We start from the raw sequence: 23,689 nt of genomic DNA, 5'->3' as shown, positions 1-23,689 counted from the left end.
CAATGGGGAGGAGCAGTGCTGACGTGCGTGTTTTTATGGCACTGTCAGCAGGCTGGATGGCTGGCTGAGCATCACGTTGCAGGCACAATCTGCTCTTGCCACACAAATTCGACACAGGGAAGTTTGTTTCTGGGTGGTTTTCCTTGGAAGGGGCAGCATGTGGCAGAATTTCAGCAGCAGTAATCACAGATTTTAACTTTGAGAGCTTCTGTCCCATTCACAGTATGCAACTGTCTTCTGTTTTTTCTTGGCTTTGTGCATGTTCTGCTGACATTAACACAAGTGTTGTCCTCACTTGCAGGTGACTGTGAAAGTGAAGAAAACCTAGGATTCAATAGCAGGTTCGTTGATGTGGAGATCTATGCTGTGGGATTTCCCATCAGAGCTCAGGGAGCTCTGTGAGATTGCTGGGAAAAGGCCTGTCTTTGGGAGGAGATGTAGCTTTAGTACTGTAAAGCTACTCCACCCTTAAACTCCTTTCTCCACCAGCAGATGGAGATGGAGACAGGTAGAGGCCCTCCAGGACTGGAGTTGGTCTCTTTGCGATGCCTCTTGGTGTACAGCATGCTGCCTGTATCTGAGTTATTCACACAGTAGCTTGATACTTCCATGTAGGCAGCTGGAAATGCTGTAAATGCTTTATGCTAATCAGGATATTTGTACAGGACTGGAAAAAATGATGCAGAAGATACTCCTCTTCCAGGAGCCGCAGCCACAGGCTTGGAGAAATGCATGTGAGTGTCTGAATGCTGCCCTAGTGGATCAGGTGAATATGGTGACAGAGTGGTGGAAGGGGGCTTGATGTTGACTTTGCAGTATTTCTCTCCCTTCTAATAGCTTCCTGGAGAATCCATATCTGTCCAGTGAAAGACTTCGAACAGAAGAAATAATGATCATAGAATTTGTTGCTGTAATATCAAAAAAATCCATTTTTTCTGAAGAGTCGTCCACAATCTGTGTTGCTTTTTACAAGAACCCTAGACAATACCAGAAATTTGCTGTTATGAGAAAAAGGTAAAAATCATACCTAAATGTATGTTGATGTCACATTTCTGAAAGCATATGGTTCACCCCAACTTCAGGGTCCCAGTGTGGGCTCCAGACAAAGACACGTAAATTTGGTTGTCTATGGAAGTGAGTTATAGTGTTAAGTCTAACTTCTGTATGTCCTGTGTCAGATCTGCCAGATCTGCACGGAGGTCTGAAACATTATGGAGCTTCTGAAATGTCAGCAGACAGCTTGCATGAGAGAAGATGGAGTGAATAGAGTCAACTCAGTTCTGGTACAGTTGCAGCACTCAGCAAGAATAACTCTAGATGTATTTCCCATTTTTCCTACAAAGGAGCTTCAGCTTTGGCTAGGATCAGGGTTGTTCACATCAAGACTTCTTACCAGTTATTTTTATTTCTTTCCTGCCTGATAAACCTTCAAGCTCAGGTCAGACTGTCAAGATTTTTTCTGCCATTATAAAGGCCAGAGATATTTTGTGGAACTTTGCATTTTTTAATGTGAATGTTGGTTGCCTGTTCTTGCTGCATGAACTGATCTGTACAACTAAAGTACATTTGGGGTTGAACCTGATGGAAGCTCCTTATGGTGTAGTAAATAATTCATCCTCTTTATTCCATTCTAGAGGAGAAGTGATCATCGGCCGTGCAACGATCCCCATTTCTGACCTACAGAAAGGACCAATCTTTTATAAATATGCTATCCTTAAAAATGCACTCTCAGCTGACCGTGAAAGTAGATTGTGGGATTTAGAGCATATCTATGGAATGGACTCCAAGAATACAGAAAGTCAATTACATCGAGTGATAAACATTCCCAAGGAAGAGATCAAAGCAGATGGTAAGTGTTGTACTTTCTTCAAAAGTAAGACTGGAATGAAGTAGGACCAATAAATCCTTGCATGCAGCAAACAAATATAAACTCCCTCTTGTTTTGCCTTGAAGTGGGTCAGTACCTGCTTCCTACAACAGAAGCATTGTCATTGTGGGGATTTTTGACACATAGGCTTATGGGCTACTTATTTAACACAAACTCTTTATGTAAAGCACACACAAACTATTCTGGAAAGAGTGTTTAAGTTACTTTGCTTTTTCCCAGAATAAAATCAGACTTTTCATTGTTGGACAAGGAAGAGTGTGTAATAAAGCCTTGAATCACCTTTGCATCTGCCATCAGGCTTCAGTTGCAATTCCAGAAGGGTGCAGGTGAGCCGGAGGCCCAGCTTCAGATCTGCCACCCTGTGCAGATGCTTCAAATATGCCAGGATGACTTAAAAAGTAGTAGACACCTATTGTTGGGGCATTTGAATCAGCTATGGGCTATGCACACCAGACCCATCTAAAGCACAGGTGAGAACTCTAGGGGTGAATTTAAATATGCATGGTGAGTGTTGTGCTTTAGTGCCTCAGTTATCGCTGTTGTGCTAAAAAGATTAATTTGGCAGAAACTAAACCCCCTTGTGTTCCAGCTTGTCCTCAGTATATTGCTGGGGGCTGGGGACAGCTGAGCTTAGCTTCTGAGTGATGCCCAATTAAACCAAAATGACCTCAAATCAGCATTATAGGTCCCATTGTGTTCAACAGCCAATCTGGCATTATGTTAAATTCACATGATTAGAGATTCACCAGTAGTGCAGTGTATGGTCATGATCATTGAATTCATGTGCTTGCACAGATTCACGAATAGTATAATATATACTATAAGTCTGAGCTCATCCAATGAGAGATTCTCACAACTAGATCCACAGATAATGAGTTTTATTAAAGCAACAGGTACAAGTTCTTTTATATTGCCATTGATATAGTACAGTGTGCAAAAAATACACTTTAGTTGCAAAAATACACTTTGGTACCAAATATACATATATATATATTCTAAGATGACTATATAGCACTACTAATATGATTACAAATACAAGCTTGAAGTCTCAGTTTCTCAGGGAAAGACTTGGGATAACCAAGTGTGCAAATCTTACCGAAAGGCGTCCCTTCGGGGGCAAAGACAGGTTCAGCCTGTCAACTGATTCCAAAAGTCTGCAATGCTGTCTCTTTGACTTCTCCGTGATGACATTTTCCCTAGCTTTCCCCTATTGTTAGGGTATTTTATACTATTTTCCATGTTTAGGTGGAGCTTGAGTGACTCTAGTAATACCTTTGTTATTGGTTGGTGTAAAATTCTCTCGCTTCGATTTTAAAGGTATAGACTTAAAAGAATTCAGGGAACATGTTCACAAGAGAATGAAGGCATGATGGAGGCATGTAGCTTTTGGTATGGAGGTGTGTTTTGGTATTGTAATGAGATTATAATGGCCAAAGTTCATCCACAGGGCAAATTTCACCACAACTACTAGCTCAGCAAATAGCATTTTGGATGGAATGGAATATTACCTCTTACTTGACAGCAACTATGTGCACAGTACCATTTAGTTCCTGTACCCGCCTTGTACATGGAGCCTGCCCATGATATCTCCACAACACTCCACTCTCCATTCTCCCTGTTGTTCCCTCCATATGTGAACATCCAAGAACGTAGGCCAGGTGGCGGGGGGAGCGGGGGCAGGAATGGGAACCATGGCAAAGTAGATTCCTTGCATACCAAGCAGCTGCCTTATGTGCCAAGGATGTGGACATAACTTTATTCTCAATAATTGTATCTTCAATGATTAGTTTCAATATTTTGCCTCCTCAGTAATTATTCCACAATGGCTCAGCTAGGCTTGGCATTCATGTAAAACAATTTGTATCATTAGCTCGGGGCCAGTTTAAGACTCATGCTTTATAGGTTTGAAGGTTCATTTACAAATCCTGATTCTTCCCCAGGAACATGGACCATTTTTGAAAACATGAAGTGCTATTTTAATGGGAAAAAGAAAAATTACTTTAAGTTGTCTTCAACAACAATGCCTCAAAAGTCTGTCAACTGCGGTATCATAAAACACCTTGCAGATGAATTTCTCCACCACGTCACGCTCCAGAAGGGCTTTAAGAACATAGAAAGGAAACTGAAGATCTACACGAAGAGCTTCAAAATCTATCTTGGGGATGCTGCAAAAGGCAGACCCCATTCTCCAACTGATCTTACTGAGCGAGTGGTAAGTATACACAAAGCCAAAGCAGCAAGCAGCTCCCAAGCAGAAAGACCTCTGAAGAGAATTTCTGCAGCTGGCTCTAATTCCACATAGGATTCTGAACCACAGCCAGAAAACACCAAAACGCTGACACAGCTGGTCAGCAAGCCTACTAGGGAAGGCAGCCCCCTGGACCTGTTGTTTGTGAACAGAGAAGGACTCATGGGTACTGTGTCTGTTGGAGGTCACCTTGGGCATAGTGATCATGAAATGATCGAGTTTTCTATTCTTGGAGAAGTAAGGAGGGCAGTCAGCAGAACTGCTACCTTGGACTTCGGAAGGGCAGACTTTGATCTGTGTAGGAGGCTGGTTGGCAGAGTCCCTTGGGAGGCAGCCCTGAAGGACAAATGAGCCCAGGAAGGCTGATCTGTCTTCAAGAAGGAAATCTGAGAGACACTGGAGCGGGCTGTCCCCACATGCCGGAGGGCGAGCCATAAGACTGGCCTGGCTCAACAGAGAGCTTTGGCTGGAACTCGGGAATTAAAGGAGAATTTATGACCTTTGAAAGAAGGGGCAGGCAACTCAGGAGGACTACAAAGATGCTGTGAAGTTATGCAGGGAGAAAATTAGGAGGGCCACACCCCAACTAGAGCTGAATCTAGCTACTGCAGTTAAAGGCAACAAAAAATGTTTCTATAAATACACCAGCAACAAAAGGAGGGCTAAGGAGAATCTCCACCCTCTGGTGGATGCAGAGGGGAATGTAGTGACAGAGACTGAGGGAAAGGCTGAGGTACTAAATGCCTTCTTTGCCTCAGTCTTTAATTGTAAGACCAGTTCTGCTACAGGTAACCAGCCCCCTGAGCTGGAAGACAAGGATGGGAAGAAGAATGAAGCCTCAGTAATTCAAGGGGAACTGATTAGTGACCTGCTACACCATTTAGACATACACAAGTCTATGGGACCAGATGGGATCCATCCAAAGGTACTGAGGGAGCTGGCAGAGGTGCTCATCAAGCCATTTCCAATTATTTATCAGCAGTCCTGGCTAACCAGGGAGGTCCCAGTTGACTGGAGATTAGCAAATGTGACGCTCATCTACAAGAAAGGCAGGAAGGAGGATCCAAGGAATTACAGGCCTGTCAGTCTGACCTTAGTGCCAGGGAAAGTTTTGGAGCATGCCATCCTGAGTGCCATCATGCAGCACATACAGGACAACCAAGCAATCAGGCCCAGTCAGGCATGGGCTTATGAAAGGCAGATCCTGCTTGACCAACCTGATCTTCTTCTATGACAAGGCGATCTGCTTAGTGGATGAGGGAAAGGCTGTGAATATTGTGTACTTAGACTTCAGTAAAACCTTTTACACTGTTTCCCACAGCATTCTCCTGGAGAAACTGGCTGCTCATGACTTGGACAGGTGTACTCTTGACTGGGTAAAGAACTGGCTGGATGGCCAGGCCCAAAGAGTTGTGGTGAATGGAGTCAAATCTAGTTGGTGGCCGGTCACGAGTGGTGTTCCCCAGGGCTCAGTATTCAGGCCAGTTCTGTTTAATATCTTTATCAATTATCTGAATGAGGGGATCAAGTGTACCCTTAGTAAGTTTGCAGACAACATCAAGTTGGTGGGAGTGTTGATCTGCTCAAGGATAGGAAGGCTCTACAGAAGGATCTGGAAAGGCTGGATCAATGGGCTGAAGCTAATTGTATGAGGTTCAAAAAGGCCACGTGCTGGGTCCTGCACTTGGTCACGACCACTCCAGGTGGCAGCGCTGCAGGCTTGAGGAAGAGTGGCTGGAAAGCTGCTTGGTGGAAAAGGACCTGGGAGTGTTGACTGACAGCGGCTGGACATGAGCCAGCAATGTGAAGGCCAACAGCATCCGGGTTTGTATCAGGAATAGTGTGGCCAGCAGGACTAGAGAAGTGATTGTTCCCCTCTACTTGGTGCTGGTGAGGCTCCACCTCGAATCCTGGGTTCAGTTTGGGGCTCTTCACTACAAGAAGGAAAGGCAATGAAGCTGGTGAAGGATCTGGAGAACAAATCCAATGAGGAGCAGCTGAGGGTTCTAGTGTTGTTCAGCCTGGGGAAAAGGAGGCTGAGGGGACACCGACTCACTGTCTACAACTACCTGAAAGGAGGTTGTAGCGAGGTGGGTGTTGGTCTCTTCTCCAAGCAGCAAGTGATAGGACAAAAGAAAATGGCCTCAAGTTGCACCAGGGGAGATTTAGATTGGATATTGGGAAGAAATTCTTCATGGAAGGGATTGTCAGGCACTGGAACAGGCTGCCCAGGGAAGTGGTTGAGTCACAATCCCTGGAGGTGTTTAAAAGATGTATAGATGAGGTTCTTAGGGACATGATTTAGTGTCAGTGTTAGGTTAATGGTTGGACTCGATGATCTTAAGGGTCTTTTTCAACCAAAATGATTCTGATTCTATGCTTCTATGATTCAGTGATTCTATCTCTTGTCATGGACTGCACAGAAATTCTGGAAGAAAGATTGAAGCAAATATTCTCATTGTTTGTGGAATTTAATCCCTATCCTGCAAATGCAATAAAAATCACAGAATCAGAGAATCACAGAATGTCAGGGATTGGAAGGGACCTCAAAAGATCATCTAGTCCAAGCCCCCTGCCAGAGCAGGAACACCCAGATGAGGTTACACAGGAAGGCGTCCAGGCGGGTTTTGAATGTCTCCAGAGAAGGAGAGTCCACAGCCTCCCTGGGCAGCCTGTTCCAGTGCTCTGGCACCCTCACTGTGAAGAAGTTTCTTCTCAAGTTTAAGTGGAACCTCTTGTGTTCCAGCCTGAACCCATTACCCCTTGTCTTACTGTTGGTTGTCACCAAGAAGAGCCTGGCTCCATCCTCGTGACACCCACCCTTTATATATTTATAAACATTGATGAGGTCACCCCTCAGTCTCCTCTTCTCCAAGCTAAAGAGACCCAGCTCCCTCAGCCTTTCCTCATAAGGGAGATGCTCCACTCCCTTCATCATCTTTGTGGCCCATCTAATACACCCCAGGATGCCATTGGCCAATCAAAAACTCCATGGCTAAAGGAGACCACTGGTGTCCACTGCCATCCCAGGCTGGCATCTGTCTGAGATGATACTAGGTCTGGCTGGGACGGAGTTAACTTTCTTCATAGCATATTGCACTGTGTCTTGCATTTGTGGCTAAAACAGTGTTGATAACAAATGAATGTTTTGGCTGTTGCTTAACAGGGCTTGTACAGCATCAAGGCTTTTTGTCTCCCTCAGCTTCTCACAGTGAGTATGCTGGTGGTGGACAAGAGGTTAGGAGGGGACGTAGCCAAGACAGCTGACCCAAATTGACCGAGGGGATATTCCATACCATATGTTGTTGTCCTCAGTAGTAGTAGCTCAGAGAAATGAGGAGGAGGGAGGGATGTTTGCAGTCATGACATTCGTCTTCCCAAGCAACTGTTATGTTTGCTGAGGCACTGCCAACCAGGAAGTGCCTGAACATCTGCCTGCCAGTGAGAAATAGTGTATGAATTATTGTTTGCTGACATGTACAGCTTTTGCTTTCGCTATGTAACTGTTGTTATCTCAGTTTATGAGTCTTCTGACCTCCCTTGTGTTTTCACCCTGGCCCACAGGGGAGGAAACTAAGTGTGAAGCCTGGTAGGGGGTTTGGCTGTTGGCCAAGCTCAACACACCAGTTCTGTTTAATGGAAGCCTGGCTTGAGCTGAGGTGCCATGTCCACCTGGTATGGTTTGGGGTTGCCTCAGAGGGAGTCAGCAGGGTGTGTCCAGAAGAGGACTGAGTACCTAGGTTACAAACAGCTAGGTGAGGATGTTATCTTACATTGTGGATGTATCCTGAGAGGTCATACATAGTGGAAGGCCTGAAATACACCCAGGCTCCGTAGGATGCAGAGCAATGCCTCACAAGGTATTTCGTCTGTAGTGAAATCCCAAGGAGAGGAGTTGAGTGATACATGCTGCATCTCTGTCTAGGTGAAAGTTGTTTATCTGCCTTTTGGGTTTCTCAGCCATGGAATCATACTCCTATACCAAGCTAGGCCTCTGAGAGAATCTCCACTATTCCTTTGGATTCTCTTTAATTTCCCAGCTCAGCTCTGTTTACATCTTGTAATCTGATCTTGTTTTCATCTGTGGTGGGGCTTCAGCATCCTAGAATGTACAGCTAGTAGGCTCCTGGTGCTGGTGTGAATTCAGCACATAAGAACTGCTTGGCAAACTTATGATAGCCAGGAAATCTTTTCCCTGGGGTAGTGCCAGGGCAGTGAGACACAATGGAAGCTAAGAAATTTGTTAGCTGTTGCAAAGACAGGAACCTGTCTTTAAGTAAGTCAATAAACTGAAAGGCTTTTGCCTCCAAATAATGATTCTTAGCAACTTCCATCTTCCATTCCCCTTCCTGAACCCTTCCCAGCTCCTCAAGTAAAGTTGCCCTATCTGTCTTGGTGAAACACCTCTTCCTTGTTCTCATTGTCCAGTTGCACGATAACATGATAAAGTTCATGGACAAGATCTTTGGATGCCTGGAGACAGAGGAGCATAAAGATGATGGCCTGCTTTTTGCCTTACACACCTCATTTTGTTATAACATCCCACTAAGCAAAGATGTAATCATCAAGGCTGAAAAACTCTTCCAGGATATTGGCCCATTTCAAGGCAAATTCAAGAACCTGAGAGGAAAGAGGTAATTAAAATTGTCATCTCACTTTCTTGAGTTACAAATCCTTTCGTAGTCATTCAGTTCATAGGGACCTGTTCACTTTGGAGCAATTGTGTGAAGACGTAAGTGGAGTGTGGTCCCCCAACACTCTTTTCCCTTCACTTCAATGCTTCCTAGCTGTATTTCTGCCTCTGGCTGCCACAACCAGTACAACGTATCTCCTCTGCCAGGTCTCCGATGGAAGGAGAGATACAGGTCCTATTTTTGGCAGAAATTGATTTAAGATTCAGACCCTTACAATTATGCACCTCTGTAGGTGTCTGGGGTTCTGTTATAATCTTTGGAGATCCAAGACTTGGCTGGGCATCAGTGTCATTTTAGATGCTATGTGCTATCTCATCAAGTCTCCTGCTGAAACTTTGAAAGGATTAATGTCTACCAGAACTTCTGGTTCATATCTGAAAGCCCTGCAGGTCTGTCTTGGATGTCCCAGACATCTCAAAGAGAATTTGGCATTTTTGCATAGGCAGCTGAATTGAGCCTTACAAAAATAGGTATATTAGGTCACAAAACATTACTGTGTTCTGTCTTGCTGTTTTAGTATAATCTATAGCATTTGAGTTATTTTTCTTTTGATTTTCCTTTGCTACATAAAACTTATGAAGGGAGACTGGTTTGGCAAAGCTGGGGTGGGACTTATTTGTTGTACATGGATGTTTGCTGATAAGATCATTAGATCCAAGCTCTCCCTCTCACGCAACTTCATGCATCCATATGTTGGCAAGATGAATGCTATTGGGTTGAGGGGAAAGTACACAGCTCCCACACCATCCTAGGAGGTGGTTTTGTGAGCTCTGACCATTGGTGGAGATTTTGGGGTGTTCTCTTTCTTTTCAGCAGTTACATTTCAGCTGTGAAGAAAATGTGCTTAAGAAACAATGGCAACATCTTGTTGATTTGGCTGATTCCATTGCTGTATGCAATCACAGAGAAGACAGATGACCCCTTTTTTCCAGAAATCATACCCTTACAACACTTGTTGGAGCTGAGAAATGATGAAGAGAAGCAGAGGTATGTTTGAAAGGGAGAGATCATCAAGGCTGGGTCACAGTACAAAGCTGTTGTACTGTTAAAATAATTTTTCTTTGCTTTTACTTGTGAACTTCTAACCACCAGAAACTTTGTTTCTTCCATGGGATGCAAGCCATTGCCTTTCTGATGCATCCTACTCCTTCCTGAGCTCTAACTGGGAGGAGAATGTTTGAAGGCAAATTGGAGGAAGGGGAAGACTGAGCTGAGAACTGTGCAATCTCATTTAGACATCCTGTTGGGAGTGGTCTTAGGGAAAGGACCACCCCTAGATCTTCCTTTGGTCATTGTTTCACATGGAGAAATGTGGACTCACTCCAAAATATCTTGTCTCCAGGTGAAGTGAACAGGGAGAAAAGGCATGTATGTGCACTCAGACAAGGTGGTGTCCCTTGGACTGAATTTCTTAATAGCCTAGGAAAAAAAAAAAAAAAGGCTTACTGTGTAAATTCACTTGCTAAGAATTCCCAGATATCCTACTTAGTGTCCAGCAACCTCTTTTTTAAGTCCAGTGCCACATTTACCAGCCACAGAAGCACATATGATGGCACAAAGTACCTCCTGATGCTCCAAAGAGTATCTGCTGTTGATAGTTCATTTCCATAGGAAAGTCCTGGCGATGATAGAGATTCAGAAGTCATTCATTGAAAGCTGCCGTCCCCTAGCAAAGACAGTCTTGGAGATGTTGGCACTGAAGAATTTCACCAAAAGCTCCCTGCTCCAAGTCAAGCTTCCACCTTACCTCCTCCTGAATACTGTGTACCAACGCACTGTTGACGTCGTCTGTAAACCATCCCAAGTGCATGTAAGGCAATCAGACAATACACACGGTAATAGATCAACTTCTTGTTGGTGTTTCTTTGCTAGGTTATGGAAAGTTGTGCAATTTTGTGCAGGTGAGCCAGAAAGTCTCCTGAAGAAATTTTCAACAAATCCAAATCATAGTAACAAATCATAGTAACCTGGAGCAAGAGCTCACTACCTATGTCTTGAGAGAAGTGGCAAAAGAGAAGAGGCAGGGGGATGTCACTGTTTTTTGGCCTGGTTGGAAAATTACTAGCAAGTGCTGTATTGAGTGAATTTTAATCACAGTCTTTTAGCAGTTTCGGCATCCTGTCCCCAGAAACGGTAAGCAAAATTAACATTATGGTGATGAACCCATTGGAACTTTCTTTAAAGTTGGAAAAGTTGAAAGAGGGAAGTTAAAGATCTAACTTGCGTTTTTTAGAGGAGTGATTATTTTTAAATCAAAATTGGACCTGCATGAGGGAGCCTACTTCCTGTCATTCTCACTTATGTTTTAACTAGATGGTTGTAATATTCTCTGAGGCCCTGGAGAGGAATTCCACTTAAAATCAACTTCTTGGTGTTTATTGTAGGGTTTACCCGCAACACACTCTGATTTGTACTTGAAAAAATCTGAGGTGAGCCCTCCCACATCATCCTTTGAACTCCAAAGATCTTGGAGAGAACTGGCTTCTGTGGGATTTGAAGAGATTGTTTTAATAGGAGCTAGATCTGCCTTTCCATGTGGAAGAGCTGCTGGGTTTTTTTCAGTCAAACATTAGCAGAAAAAAAATCATCTCTGAAGTTTCACACTCATCAGTTTTCATAGGAGACCACCTCAGCTCTAGGAATGGATATGTTTTCACAGTTGTTTTCAGTGTATGCTTTTCCCTCTATTCAGGAAGAGGATTTGAATGGAGTTTTGAACAACATTGCTGAAAGGATGGAATTCTGGTTCAAGGACTTGTAAGTGCTAACCTTCTGAGAGGACAAATACTGGGACAGGTCTGTGGAGAAGGTGGGAATGAATGGCTGGATTTGTGGTTGAGCAGAACAAGGGAAGTTGTAGTAATTTTCTTTGTTAGTTGTACATCATAATCCTTTAAACCCCTCTGGGGCTGAGGACTATCATGTGGTCCTGTCAGACAGTCTGCCTCCATCTCATGTTGTGGGATTTGGCTCCAAATCTGGACACATAAATTGGCTGAGATTGCATAGTGTTGTCCAGCAAATGAAGGACAGTTAAGCTCAAGGTTGTGTTGATTGTTCTTTAAATGCTATCGTTAGAATTAGCACAAGAGGAGTATAGTGCTCTTCTGTGTCCACAGGCACCTGCCAAGCGGTATGGATCCGCTGACGAAGCCGACAAATAAGGAGGATGCCTTGCCGTGTGTGAATTCAACATATGCGTTCCTTTCATTTTCCTTAAAGCATTGGCATACGGTGCCGTTTAGCTTGGTAACGTCACTGCTACGGATACTTCACACGTTTGCTGCAAAATCAGATGTGTTGCAAGAAAATCAGGTAAAAACAACACCCATAGCTTTCATGAAGACATATACCCATGTCTTTTTTGCTGAGAAGCACCAGGAGTTCAGGTTTGCTTCATCCAAATATGGCCAACTAAAGGAGTGACAGCAGAGCATGTGGCTACCCTTCTCAGTTACTAGTTCTAACCTTGTCAGAATTTGTGCTGGGGCAGATGAGGAGGGTTTATGTAGACAGAGGTGCAAACAAAGCTAGTAGCTGATGTGCCAGCCGTTTCTCTTCTTGAAGGCCCTTGATAGTTGTGGGAAGGACTTCATTTTCACAGCAGTTAAGGATCAAATGTCAGAATGAAAAATCCAACTCTCCTTGCCAATTCTCTCATTTTTTTCATTTCCTAAGGAATTTCAGCAGTTCACCTCTGAAAGGTTCAATGAGTTTGCAGGTTGCATCGAGGAGTGGCTAGAAAAATCCTTTCCCAGGCCACCCATGGAAACTAGATGGTTCCTGGAAAACATTGATGTGAGTAGAATGAACAAGGGACAACCACCCACTCTGGAAGGTCTGTCTGTACCTTGAGGCCCAGTTGACCAGCTTTACTTTTCTGCCACAGGTGTGGCAAAAGCTGTTCTCGTTTGAGATCCTCTGTGTGGACTGGATGCAGAAATGGCAAAGCCTGATATACTCCATGGCTGAAAGGTGGCTGAAGAAAGTAAGTTGCTTAACTCCAAGCAGGGGGTGATGGTCAGACTTCTCCTGACCCCAGGATGCTCTGTTTTGTCCCAATCAGTGTTTGGAAGATGAGAGCTGAGGTACAGAGGGGCATAACTCCTCCTGCACTGTGAGAACCCAATTATGTTGGGTAAGGCCCTAGAAAGCAACCACAGCTTAAGCATTTCCTTCCTTCAGGTAGATGTCAGAAAACTTCTGGACTTCTACTTGGAATTCATGAAGAAGGACAAGCATTGGAATACAAATCTGGAAAGCTGCTTTACAGACTGTGTCATTCAAAGTATTAAATGCTTTGAAAAAAGTGAGGTACAGACTTTCTAAAATCCACACTCCATTCTTGCACAATGGAGTTTCTACCTCCTGCCACACTGAGCTGACCTACTTTACTGGTTGTGCTTGTTTGGCCTGTGGTGGGTTAATGGAGCGGGAGAGGAATTTTCTGTAAAGGCATAGGTTCTGCAAAGCCTATTCACAACTAAGAGGAGAAATTTCTTGTCTTTACAGGAGCCCATGTTAGGAAAATTGGTTTCCAAAGTCCTCAAGACAGACAGGTCAAGTGTTGGGAAAGTGCTTTCTGCTGTTGTTGAAAAAATATTCTCAGAAAAGATGAGCACATTGGAAAAAGATAAATTTGACAGCATGGGCCCAGCTCTTGCAGAGATGCTCAGCTCTTGTGTGATGTATGATCTCATCTCCACTTACAGTGAGTTTCCCACAGATTTTCTCCTTTTAAAATTCTTGGTTTGAAACTGAGTTTTGATGGGCTCTGAAAGCCAAGCAACATCTGATGCACATATCACTAAAATCTCACACCAAACAAAAGTTCAGCCATGAAGCTGGGTGAATGAAGTTTGTGATCAAGTCCTTTCTCTTGCTAGAAGGGTATGTGAGGTTTCACCAGCTCTGTTCAAAGATCTGCTAGGTTTGTTGCCAACAGCAAGTGGAAGAGACAAAATATTCACAGAGTCTCAAAAAATGGTGTTTCATTTTAGAAACTAAGAAGCATCTCAATTTCATTGCTCATTCCTGGGAGATGTTTCATTTATTAAATGGAGGATATTAAAAAAAAATGTTCTCTGAAGATGAAAAAAATATCAGAAATGCTAATTGTGAAGCACCTCAGAGGTTTGTCTCCTGCGTGAAGGCGGGTTATAACCAAAGATAGGCCAGGGTCTTCTAAAGATACATTTTGGTTTTCATGTACCCAAAAGAATTGAAAAATGCTTTGTTCGCAGTCAATGTAAATTGCAATGTTTTTCCTATATGTTGGTGTTGGCCAATTAATTGGAAAACAATGAAATCTGCGCAGTCCACAAAGATGGCTGTAACAGATCCTCTTGCTATTCATGGCTTGGGGTGGGGTGCTGTGAAGCTCCTAGCTCTTCCTGAGGATGTACATTAAAAAGAAATCCAGTGGGGAAACTGCTTCTTCTGAAAGCACTGCTCTATCACTAATTTCATCTATTTTACAGAAAAATCGGAGCACAAACTTCAAAATAAGATCAATGAAAAAGCAAAAATCCTGCTTTCCCAGTTTTCCAATTTCTTCTGCTGTTTGAGGCATCAAGTTTTCTCAGGACACATCCCCTGCAACATACTGTCCATTATCTTGCAACATCAAAAGCTATTTCAGAATATACTGTGCATCTGTGGTGAGTTCACAGTTTCCACATTCATTTCCCAAAACAGTAGTTTCATGTGATGTGTTTTCATATGTGTGGGACAGGTAGGACAGCCCTCTGACTTCAGGGTGCCCACAAGAAATAATCACTCGCCTGGGTTAGGCAAGGACTCATTCAAGGATATATCCAGTAAATAACCACTCACCCAAATGAGGAGGTGAGGTCCTCTCAATCCCGGGAAGTCTCCTTAGATGGCATCCCAGTCTAAGGAGAGGGCTCCAATTCACAGACCCTCCAAGGGGGGCCTTCGGTGGGAGCCCCGTTTTATTATCTGGTCAGATCTGGCTGTGGGCTTTACAACATGGTCCAGAAGCTTTGCAGCTACTCTGGGCACCTCCTCTGCTAACGACCCTGTCATTTAGCTCAGCGTCCCATTAAGGACCCTGTCAACTGACCGAGGGTTGTACCCCTCCTGCCCCACCAGCTGGTGGAGGTGAAGTCACCCTGCCCCAGGGTAGGGGAAGATGTGACTATCAACACCTTGGTACCACCCTAGGTGTGTATGTGGGGACAGGCATAGTGGGGCACAAAAGGTGCTAAAAGAGCCATCAACTGCCCCGTTGAAGGCTTCAGATCTCAGGGGAATGTGCAACTGCCATACGGGTCCTGCAGAAAAGTCTGTCCTCATCTTTCTTATAAACCCTCTTTAAGTACTGAAAGGTCACAACCAGATCTTCCCAGAGAAGCTGGGACTGAACAACCCAAACTGACTCAGCCTGTCTTCACAGGAGAGCTGTTCCAGCCCTCTGATCATTTTGGTGGCCTCTTCTGGCCCCTCTCCAACAGGCCCATGTCTGTCCTGTACTGAGGGCTCCAGAGCTGGACACAGGACTCCAGGTGGGGTCTCACCAGAGTGGAGCAGGGGGGCAGAATCACCTCTATCGACCTGCTGGCCACACTGCTTTTGAGGCAGCCCAAGATACGATTGGCCTTCTGGGCTGCAAGTGCACATTGCCGGCTCATGTCCAATCTTTCATCCACCAGTACCCCCAAGTCTTTCTCCACAGGGCTGCTATCAATCCCTCCATCCCCCAGCCCGTATTGATATCTGAGGTTGCCCCGACCCAGGTGCAGGACCTTGCGCTTGCCCTTGTTCACATGGGTCCACTTGTGGAACTTGTCCAGATCCCTCTGAATTACATCCTGTCCCTCAGGTGTGTCAGCTGCACCACTCAGCCTAGTTTAGTGTTTTACTTTTTTTTTTCCTGTTGCTATTTATGCCGGTTACAGAATGAACTTCAAGATCACAGTCCAGTTTCAAAATCCACCTATGTTTAACAAAAATCTGGAAGAAATGTATTTCAAATTCTTCTGCAATAATAAACTTCATCCGCGTGTCTCAGAGTGTTTTAGACTTTGGCAAGGATCACATCAGAATGGCTCTGGGTTGATAGTGCTGCTTTTACATCAGGTGACACAGCCTCTGTGCAAATTCACTGGCAGAGGTTATGTTTCCAGTAGCTCCTCTCTCTCTCCAGGTGACTTGCTCAAAAATCCTCTATATCTGAGATCTAAGCATGAGGGTTTTTTGTTTATTTCTTTCCCCAGATTCCTCTGCCTCCAGCTGCATAGCGACAGTGCTGAAAGACAGAAAGGAGGAATATGAGCAATTGGAAGAGCAAAAGAAGCAGACACGCTCATTTCTGCATCTATGCAGCAGCATAAAGGGTATGATAAACGGTACCATCCCATTCAATTTGAGAGGATGGGGTTGCCTATGTGGTTCTTGAATGGGGAGCTGCCTCCTAAAATAAAAAGCTGGTAGTAAATCCTCCAGAAAATGGTGCTGCATGACTGCCTAGTGGCAAGCAGTGGCTCAGAGAGAGTAAGCGGGGAGCTCTTTAAGGAAAAAAGGAATGGGGAAAGTCTGATAGGAGTTTATATATGGAAGGAGTCAGAATAGTGGGAAAACCTGTCTCACGGGGAAAGATTAAACAGTGCCAGGTACTTCATTTTTTAAGCGACATAGAAGGTTGGATTACCTACTTAGACAAATGTTTGTAGGGGGAAAGTGCATTTCAGATAGGACAATTTCAGACAAGATCTGGGATCTGAAAAGAGAAGGACAGAACTAGCAAAAAGTATCAGAAAGGTATACTGGCTGGAAAGTCTCACCTAGTGAGCTCTTCCTACAGAGCAGGGGAATGTACATGTCTCAGTGTTGAAGTTCTCAGATTGGGTGCAAGAATCGACAGAAGCGATTCTCCAGCTGGTGTGAGTCAAATGGCGAGGTAATTCTCAACCTGTACTTCAAAGTTAAGTTGTTCTCTAACAGTACAGACACTACCACAGTTTCAAGGCCATGGTTTGAAGGCTCCCTTCCTCATCATGGAGCAATTGGTTTTGCCCACCATTTGTTTTGGTGTTGTTCTTGGATTCAGTTTTTCCTCAAGAACTTTGCTACAAACAAATACATACACACACACCCCATCCTCTTTGGTGTTGCAGTCAGGTTCAGAATATTTCTGTGCTTAGAGGGTAAACACCTTTCTAGATGGAGAAACGCACTAATTTATTGGTTTTTTGTTTCTGCCTTATTTAGTGGATACAAGTGTTGTGATGGAAATCTTCAGTGAAACAAGACATTTTAAGGATCAGATGTCTATATGCACATTTTCTGAGAATGGCGAGAAGAAACTTCCTGCATTGCAACACCTTCCTAAATACAGTGACATGATGAAAAAAATTCATACATTAAGGGAAAGCAATTATTTTTTGAGACTGTGGAAGCAAAAAGCAGAGCAAATCAAGGCCAAAATCCCTGAAGACGAAATTCTCTCGATAGGAACTGTGCAAGAAAACATTTATAAGCCAGCCATTGCTGACTTTCAGAGTACCTATCTGACCCTCAAAGACTTTTCCATCACCCTTGGGAGGGTGCAGAGCCATTTTGATAAAGAGTTAGCAGATGAGAGTCAGCTCAAAAAGGAGTTTAAAATTATGGAGATGAGTGAAGGGGAAGGGAATGAAAAAGCCGCCTGGGTAGATGCTGCATTGGAGAAGATTAAAAACTACGTCACCCTGTCTACTGTGGTGAACACTGCCAAGATGATTGATGAACTGCGGAACGCACTTGATCTTAATGGAAATTTTCAGATTCTCAACGACCTAACAAAATACGTATGTAGGACACACATGGATATCTGGCTTATACTGAGTGCTCTTGTGTCTTCTGTGTTGAGAGATCTGAACAGGGAACCTCTGCTTTTGTGTGTCAACTTTTAACTAAATCATACTGGACACAGTAGATGGAATTTTTCTTCTGGAATATAAATTTTACTGTTGTAGCCGTCTCTTTTTTAGCTTGGCATCTTTACAGTGGAGTAAGTGGAGTCAGGAACGTGATTCAGCTCACCCTTAATTGGACTACTGGTTGTCCACAAATGAGCTCCCAGTGACATTAGAGATGCCCAAGGGCATCTGAGGCAACTGTACGAGGACAATGGATTGTCTGTGTGTGTCAGCAACCAAATTCCACATCAAGTGACTTGGAATAGACAGGGAAATAATCTTTTTCCCAACCTCTGGGAAGTTTCTGGTAGAACCAGGAGTAAAGAACTCCGGGAGTTAAATAACAGATCCCAACCTAATATTCTCTACCAACTCCAGCAATTCTTCATTTGGTTTCCACATGTTATTTTTTTTCAGAATTTGAAGCCTCCTGTGAAAGCTCAAATGTTTTATTGTCATAACCTTTCTATTAGGGTAGCAATGATGGGCCACTGCATGGGTAACTCCAAGCAGCAGCTGGATGTTCTGTAACTTTTTGTACTTTGAGTAGCTTTCCATGTTTTGGACAGGTTTCCCCAGAAATTTTAAGTTGGAGGAGACCTTGTAAATTTTGTGGAAAGGTCTTTTTAGTGGTTAGAACTTCAATGCAGATGTCAGACAAGTTTTATATCATGATTCTGTGCCTGTGCTGCAGGGACTTGTATCAAAATAACCAGACTGAGTTTATGAAACAGATGGGATGAGAGGAATAGAGGTCCCTGGGGAGCTGGCCCTTTGGAAAAGACCCTGAGTGGCTGATGAAACTTTGATGTGTGAGGCAGAGGCAGAGCTTACCCTCCCCCTTCCCTTCCCAAGCAACACACATTGGAATGTTGGAATTTTTTTTGCAGGAAGAGCTGGAATTTAGGAAAAAGACGCTTGATTATATGACCCAGGACTTAATGAAGGTGAAAAATAGTTTGAGCAACCTTCAAGAAGAGACACTGGACTTTTTGAGGGAACTTCTTGAATGCACAAAGAAAGGCTTTGTCTCCTGGATCAAAACCATAATAAAAGGTGAGTTGTACTGGGATGTAACAGGCCCATCAGAAAAGCGAGGCAATAGAAAGGGATCAGTTAGTCCTTACTTGTCACAACAGACAGAGACATTGTATGAATCAACTATGTGAGCTACTCAGTCAACTACGATACTCCTCAACTATGTGTTTCGTATTTGTATTTTTTAATTTGTTACTTTTTTTCCAGACAAAACAGAAATCCCTGTATTTGTGGAGCTGGCATCAATTTCTGCAGGTGAAAATGACATAGATATTGACAAATTGCTGTTCTTCCGTGATTCCATGGCTGCTTCAGCACCCGTTATATTTGACCTGAGATCCACATCTGGATTTGAAGAGTTCTCTGCAGCCCTGTTGTTCATCAATGAAACCATTTCGAAAGACAATAATCTGCCCAAGAAGTTGGTGAGTCTACAAATCCCGTGTTCCAAAATTACTTGGACTCATACTAGAAGAATGAATTGCCAAAGTCTGGTGTCATGGCCTAGGGGGCTCAAAACAGCCAAGTGGGCATAGCAGATACGACATGAGATCTATGAGAAATCCATGCTGTTTGGGACTTCAGTTGAGACACCTTAAAAGACCTCACATGCATATGTGAGGGTAAATGGAGGAGACCCATTAGGTGTCACATGCAGAAGAAAGTGAATCCAATGCTCCTTGTTTTCGGAAAGTTTAGTCTAGCACTGTCTTGCATAATCCTCTCCACAGAAACGATAACATTCTACTCAGGCTACCATTTAACTGACACTCTTCCTCCAAATTACCAAAGACTGGCAGAGAACAGGAGCTTCACAAAATACTTATTCACTGGCTTTGGCTTTCAGAAAGCTTATAAGATAGATGCAGATTTGAGTGCAACAGCTGTGCTTTGTCCCTTCAGCTGCAGCAGGCACAAGAAAACCCACTCTGACCAAAAACATCTTTACTGAGCTGCCAACTGGTTATTAGGTATCATTCTGTTGTGTTGGGTTTTTTCTTTAACAGAAAGCTTCTTGTGATAACAGAGAGTGGATACGGATGGTTCATGACTCTCATGGCTCCATAGAGCATTCCTCAATCTCTCAAGCCAGAGACATCAACAGCAGAGGGATTTTCATCATCTCAGCACCTAAAAAAGTCAAGGTAATGGTTCTCCATGCTTTGAAGAGTGCTTTCTGGGGGGTTGTTTCTGTCCAAAAAGAAATTAACATTATTGAAATCCATTTTCAAGGAGTATGTCAGGTAGTCAATACATCTTTAGTCAGGTTTGAAAGAAGCACAACCTCATGTCACATTTTCCATTAAACCTTGGTCATTTTCAAGGCAGAACCAGGGGAGGTGGGAGGGAGTTGTTCACAGGGAGGAGAAGCAGCAATATTTTAATACAAAAAACAACCAACTTGATCACTGAGAAAGGGAAAAAAAAAAAAGGGGGGGGGGGGGAAGATTTAAAATCAGAACTGCCACTCCATTGTTCAAGGAGAGTAGTGCTTGCAGCACACAGCAAAAGAGTGAACCCTGTACAACAGGAATGATCCACATCTTAAGACATGGGAAAACTTGATGTTTGGCTGTGATATGCAGGGATATACTACTACTATTCTTGAAGGCCCATTGCACAAGAATGGGGAATTAAACAGGGAAAAGGCAGAGCAGGGCTGATCCTCTTACTTGCTTTCCAGGCTGTCCTTGAGGACTGTATTTCAGCGCAGCTGCCAAGGGACACCCCAGAGAAAGCATCTCAGACAGATCAGAAGGCTAAAGAATACAGCCTGGCCCAGCTCACAGAACTCCAGAACAAGCTCATGTTGATCACCACAAAAGCTGAGCAAGGCAGAGAGGAGGCAAACCGCTTCCTAGAGGTAAGCCACAGTGCAATACCAGTATGTGCTTAGAAAACACTGTCTATAAGACTTGAGGGTTTTGGCTAGAATTCTTTCATGGAGACTCATCCTTGACCTTCAGCTCTGACTCTTCAGGAACAGAGGCAGCAGACTCCCAGATATCAAGTGTAAGACAAATTATAAGTACAGCCATTCCCTTGCAAGGTGATGGTGGAGTGTTTATAAGTCCTACTCTCTGATGTCTTGGCCTCACCTGCATGTTAATTACGTGGATATCTCCACCCAAGCAAGCCATCTAAACTCCAGCTGTAGTGAATGAAGAGAAATAGGTGATTCCAGGGATATGATGGAGGTCACCCCAGTGTGGGCACCCACCACAAACCAGATACTTCACATACTGAAAATGCCTTTTCCTTATTTCATATGCAAGCTGTTTATTCAGAAGCTCTTTGAAGTGAGGTGTTCTCCTACATATCTGAGAAACCACCTGAACCGCTTGCTGTCTGATCAACTGTAAGCAGTGCAGTGCTTCAGTCAAAGATGAAGAAACCTCACAAGGACCAGATATCTCAAAGGTGGTCATTCTGAGGGTGGGATACAGCTCATCATAATATTTAGGGGTGGTATTTGCTTGTTACCTGATACAATGGAGTTGTCCTTCCTTGATGGTCCTCCTTCCCCCAATAGATATGGGCTGTTTTCCATGGAACCACTATTTTTGAAGAATAGTAGAAGTCTTTCAGGGAACATGCACTTCTAAAGCATGTCCTTGTTCAGGAATGTATCCTGAGAAGAAGCTGTACACAAAAATTGAGCCAAATCAAATTTTTGTGTTTGTTTGTTTACCAGGTTTTAATAGATCTTTGGAAGAAAATGTAACATAAGAAGTATTCAGTAGTTGTTGAAAACAAATGATAATCCACTTCCCTATTTTGTCTGTGGCATGTTGCAGATCCTGGAAAAAGTTCAAATGGTTGGAAAGTTGTACCTGCAGCTTCTTAGTGTTGGCAATATCCTCTTCATAGACTGGAAAGCTGACATCTACTGCAACCCCCAACACAGAGTAAAAGTTTACACAGAATTTGGAATTGGCGGCGTCCTTGTTCAGAGCACTAGACCCGTCCTAGAGGAGCTGGATGGCCTTTTCAAAGCAATGGAGCACTGCTTGCTAGAGTGGAAGAAGTATCTGGAAACTCAAAGGGACACCTACTACCATCTCAACCTGTTCACTGCACACCAGCTCTTCTATTTATGTAGCAAACTGGCCAAAGCCCACAATAGTGCAATAGAGCCACAGATTCTTAATATGCTTTCTGTCATAAAGCATGACATTAAAGAAGAAGATATTAAAAAAGCCCTGGAGCAAGCCCTCATGACTCCACACGACTCTGTCAACACATCAGCAGGGGCCAAGATGTCTGTTACCTGGCATGACTATGTCATTCGTTTTCCTCAGCTCATCAGAACCCTAGCTGAATCTGGCTATGATATATCAGTGGCAAAGGCAGCTCTGCAGAGCTGCCTTCCAAAATCTGATATTACAGAGCAGGAGCTCATGGATTTTGCCTTTGAACGAGGTGATGACAAGGAAGAGGTTGAAAAACTGAGCAAATTATATGATGAGCAGCGAGAAGCCTTTCTGCAGAAGACAAGGAAGTTTAAAAACAAGAACAGAGAAGCTAATCAGGCAACTTTTAGTAACCTTGCAAAAGATGAACTGGCTACCTCCTTTGAGAGTTTGCCATCCATCTGTGACAAGGTGAATCTGCTCTGGGATGCTTTCTGTAAGAAATTAACTGGTCTTGTGTCAGACAAATACATCAGCCTGGATGTCTTTGGTGAAACACTGAAGCAATTAGCTGCCCTTGAAACCACATGTATCAAGAGAAGCTTACCAGTAGGCCTTGAAGCCAGGAAACCTTCTCTCATCATGTGTAAAGAAGAGGAAATGTTACTCTACATGCTCTCCATTTACAGACACACCAAGACAGCACGGCTCCCAACATATGATGAGGTTCTGGTGTGCACACCCAACACAGAGGAGGAAGAAGTGGAGCTGATTGTTAGGAGAGCTCTTTCATCTGATTCTCAAAACCAGAAAATATACTGCTTGTTGGGTGCTGAGAAATTAGTATACAAAGTTTCCAAACAACTGGAATCCCACTTCTTCCGCTTGTTGCAGTCTTCTACAGTCCATGACTTCAGGTTCCTTATCTTTTGCAGTACCAAAGCTCACAATTCTTATGTCATCACAGCCTTTGACACCTACAAAGCTACTATCCCATGCTGCTCTAAGACAGAAATCCAGGCATACCTGAGCACACATCTCAAAGTGCCTTGTGGGACAGCCCCTGTTGCTCAGGCCTTCGAAGAACCCTATCAGCACAATGTGAAGTTCATATTATCAAATCGAGCAGGAATGGGTAAGTGTTAGTAGTCCTACTGAAGGTTTTTCTCAAACCAGGAAGCCTTGAGAGGAACATGTTATGCAATGGACAGCTCTCCATTCTCTTCACATGCCTTTAGTTTTGGGTGGTGAATTTCAAGCAGGATTCTAGGCCATCTGGAAAGAGTCCAAAGGGAAATAATGTGATCTAGAAAACATGAGCTTTGAGGAAGCTACAGTTGTCCAGTCTAAAGAGAAACAAATAATGGTGTGAGACTCTGGGAAACAGCAAGAAACAAGACTCTCTCCATGGGATAAGCTAGATCGTAGGGATGAGAGTCAATAAGCCCAGATGTCCTCTGAAAGACCACAGGCTAGCCCAACTGGCTTCCTCCTGCCATTTCAGAAAGGAACAAGTTTTCTGTAGGTCCTTTGCAAGCCTCAGCAGGATGTCTCAGGCTTCCTACTATTTCTGAAACCTTTCAAGACATGTCTCTAGACAATAAGTTTTCTGACATTTTGTAGGGCACATCTGAGGCAAGTTGGTCAGGATCCAGGCCTTCCAGCTATGTCTGTATTGGTAACCTTAATGAGGCTGGAGTAGGGGCATGAGTTCTGTCTTGTGATGGGCAATACTGCCAAAATTGTGAGAACAGACTTGGAGGATG

The 23,689-nt window shown here is 43.7% G+C and overlaps 1 protein-coding gene across 1 annotated transcript in view; it reads left to right on the top strand.

Moving 5' to 3' along the window:
• LOC135994485 (E3 ubiquitin-protein ligase rnf213-alpha-like) overlaps positions 1-23,689 on the top strand; it is a 60,050-nt gene that overhangs the window by 1,381 nt on the left and 34,980 nt on the right. The window contains exons 2-23 of the mRNA XM_065645078.1: positions 302-341; positions 666-734; positions 817-1,014; positions 1,635-1,849; positions 3,829-4,100; positions 8,565-8,770; positions 9,644-9,817; positions 10,442-10,640; positions 11,523-11,587; positions 11,950-12,145; positions 12,509-12,628; positions 12,720-12,818; positions 13,016-13,144; positions 13,343-13,541; positions 14,311-14,490; positions 16,069-16,200; positions 17,063-17,640; positions 18,642-18,807; positions 18,997-19,214; positions 19,797-19,934; positions 20,474-20,653; positions 21,588-23,058. Of these exons, the coding sequence (XP_065501150.1) occupies positions 302-341; positions 666-734; positions 817-1,014; positions 1,635-1,849; positions 3,829-4,100; positions 8,565-8,770; positions 9,644-9,817; positions 10,442-10,640; positions 11,523-11,587; positions 11,950-12,145; positions 12,509-12,628; positions 12,720-12,818; positions 13,016-13,144; positions 13,343-13,541; positions 14,311-14,490; positions 16,069-16,200; positions 17,063-17,640; positions 18,642-18,807; positions 18,997-19,214; positions 19,797-19,934; positions 20,474-20,653; positions 21,588-23,058 (5,244 nt within the window). The remainder of the gene's footprint in view (positions 1-301; positions 342-665; positions 735-816; positions 1,015-1,634; positions 1,850-3,828; positions 4,101-8,564; positions 8,771-9,643; positions 9,818-10,441; positions 10,641-11,522; positions 11,588-11,949; positions 12,146-12,508; positions 12,629-12,719; positions 12,819-13,015; positions 13,145-13,342; positions 13,542-14,310; positions 14,491-16,068; positions 16,201-17,062; positions 17,641-18,641; positions 18,808-18,996; positions 19,215-19,796; positions 19,935-20,473; positions 20,654-21,587; positions 23,059-23,689) is intronic.

This window comes from Caloenas nicobarica, chromosome 1, assembly GCF_036013445.1.
Source record: "Caloenas nicobarica isolate bCalNic1 chromosome 1, bCalNic1.hap1, whole genome shotgun sequence".
Lineage (NCBI taxonomy): Eukaryota > Metazoa > Chordata > Aves > Columbiformes > Columbidae > Caloenas > Caloenas nicobarica.
This window is presented reverse-complemented; position numbering and strand designations above follow the sequence as displayed.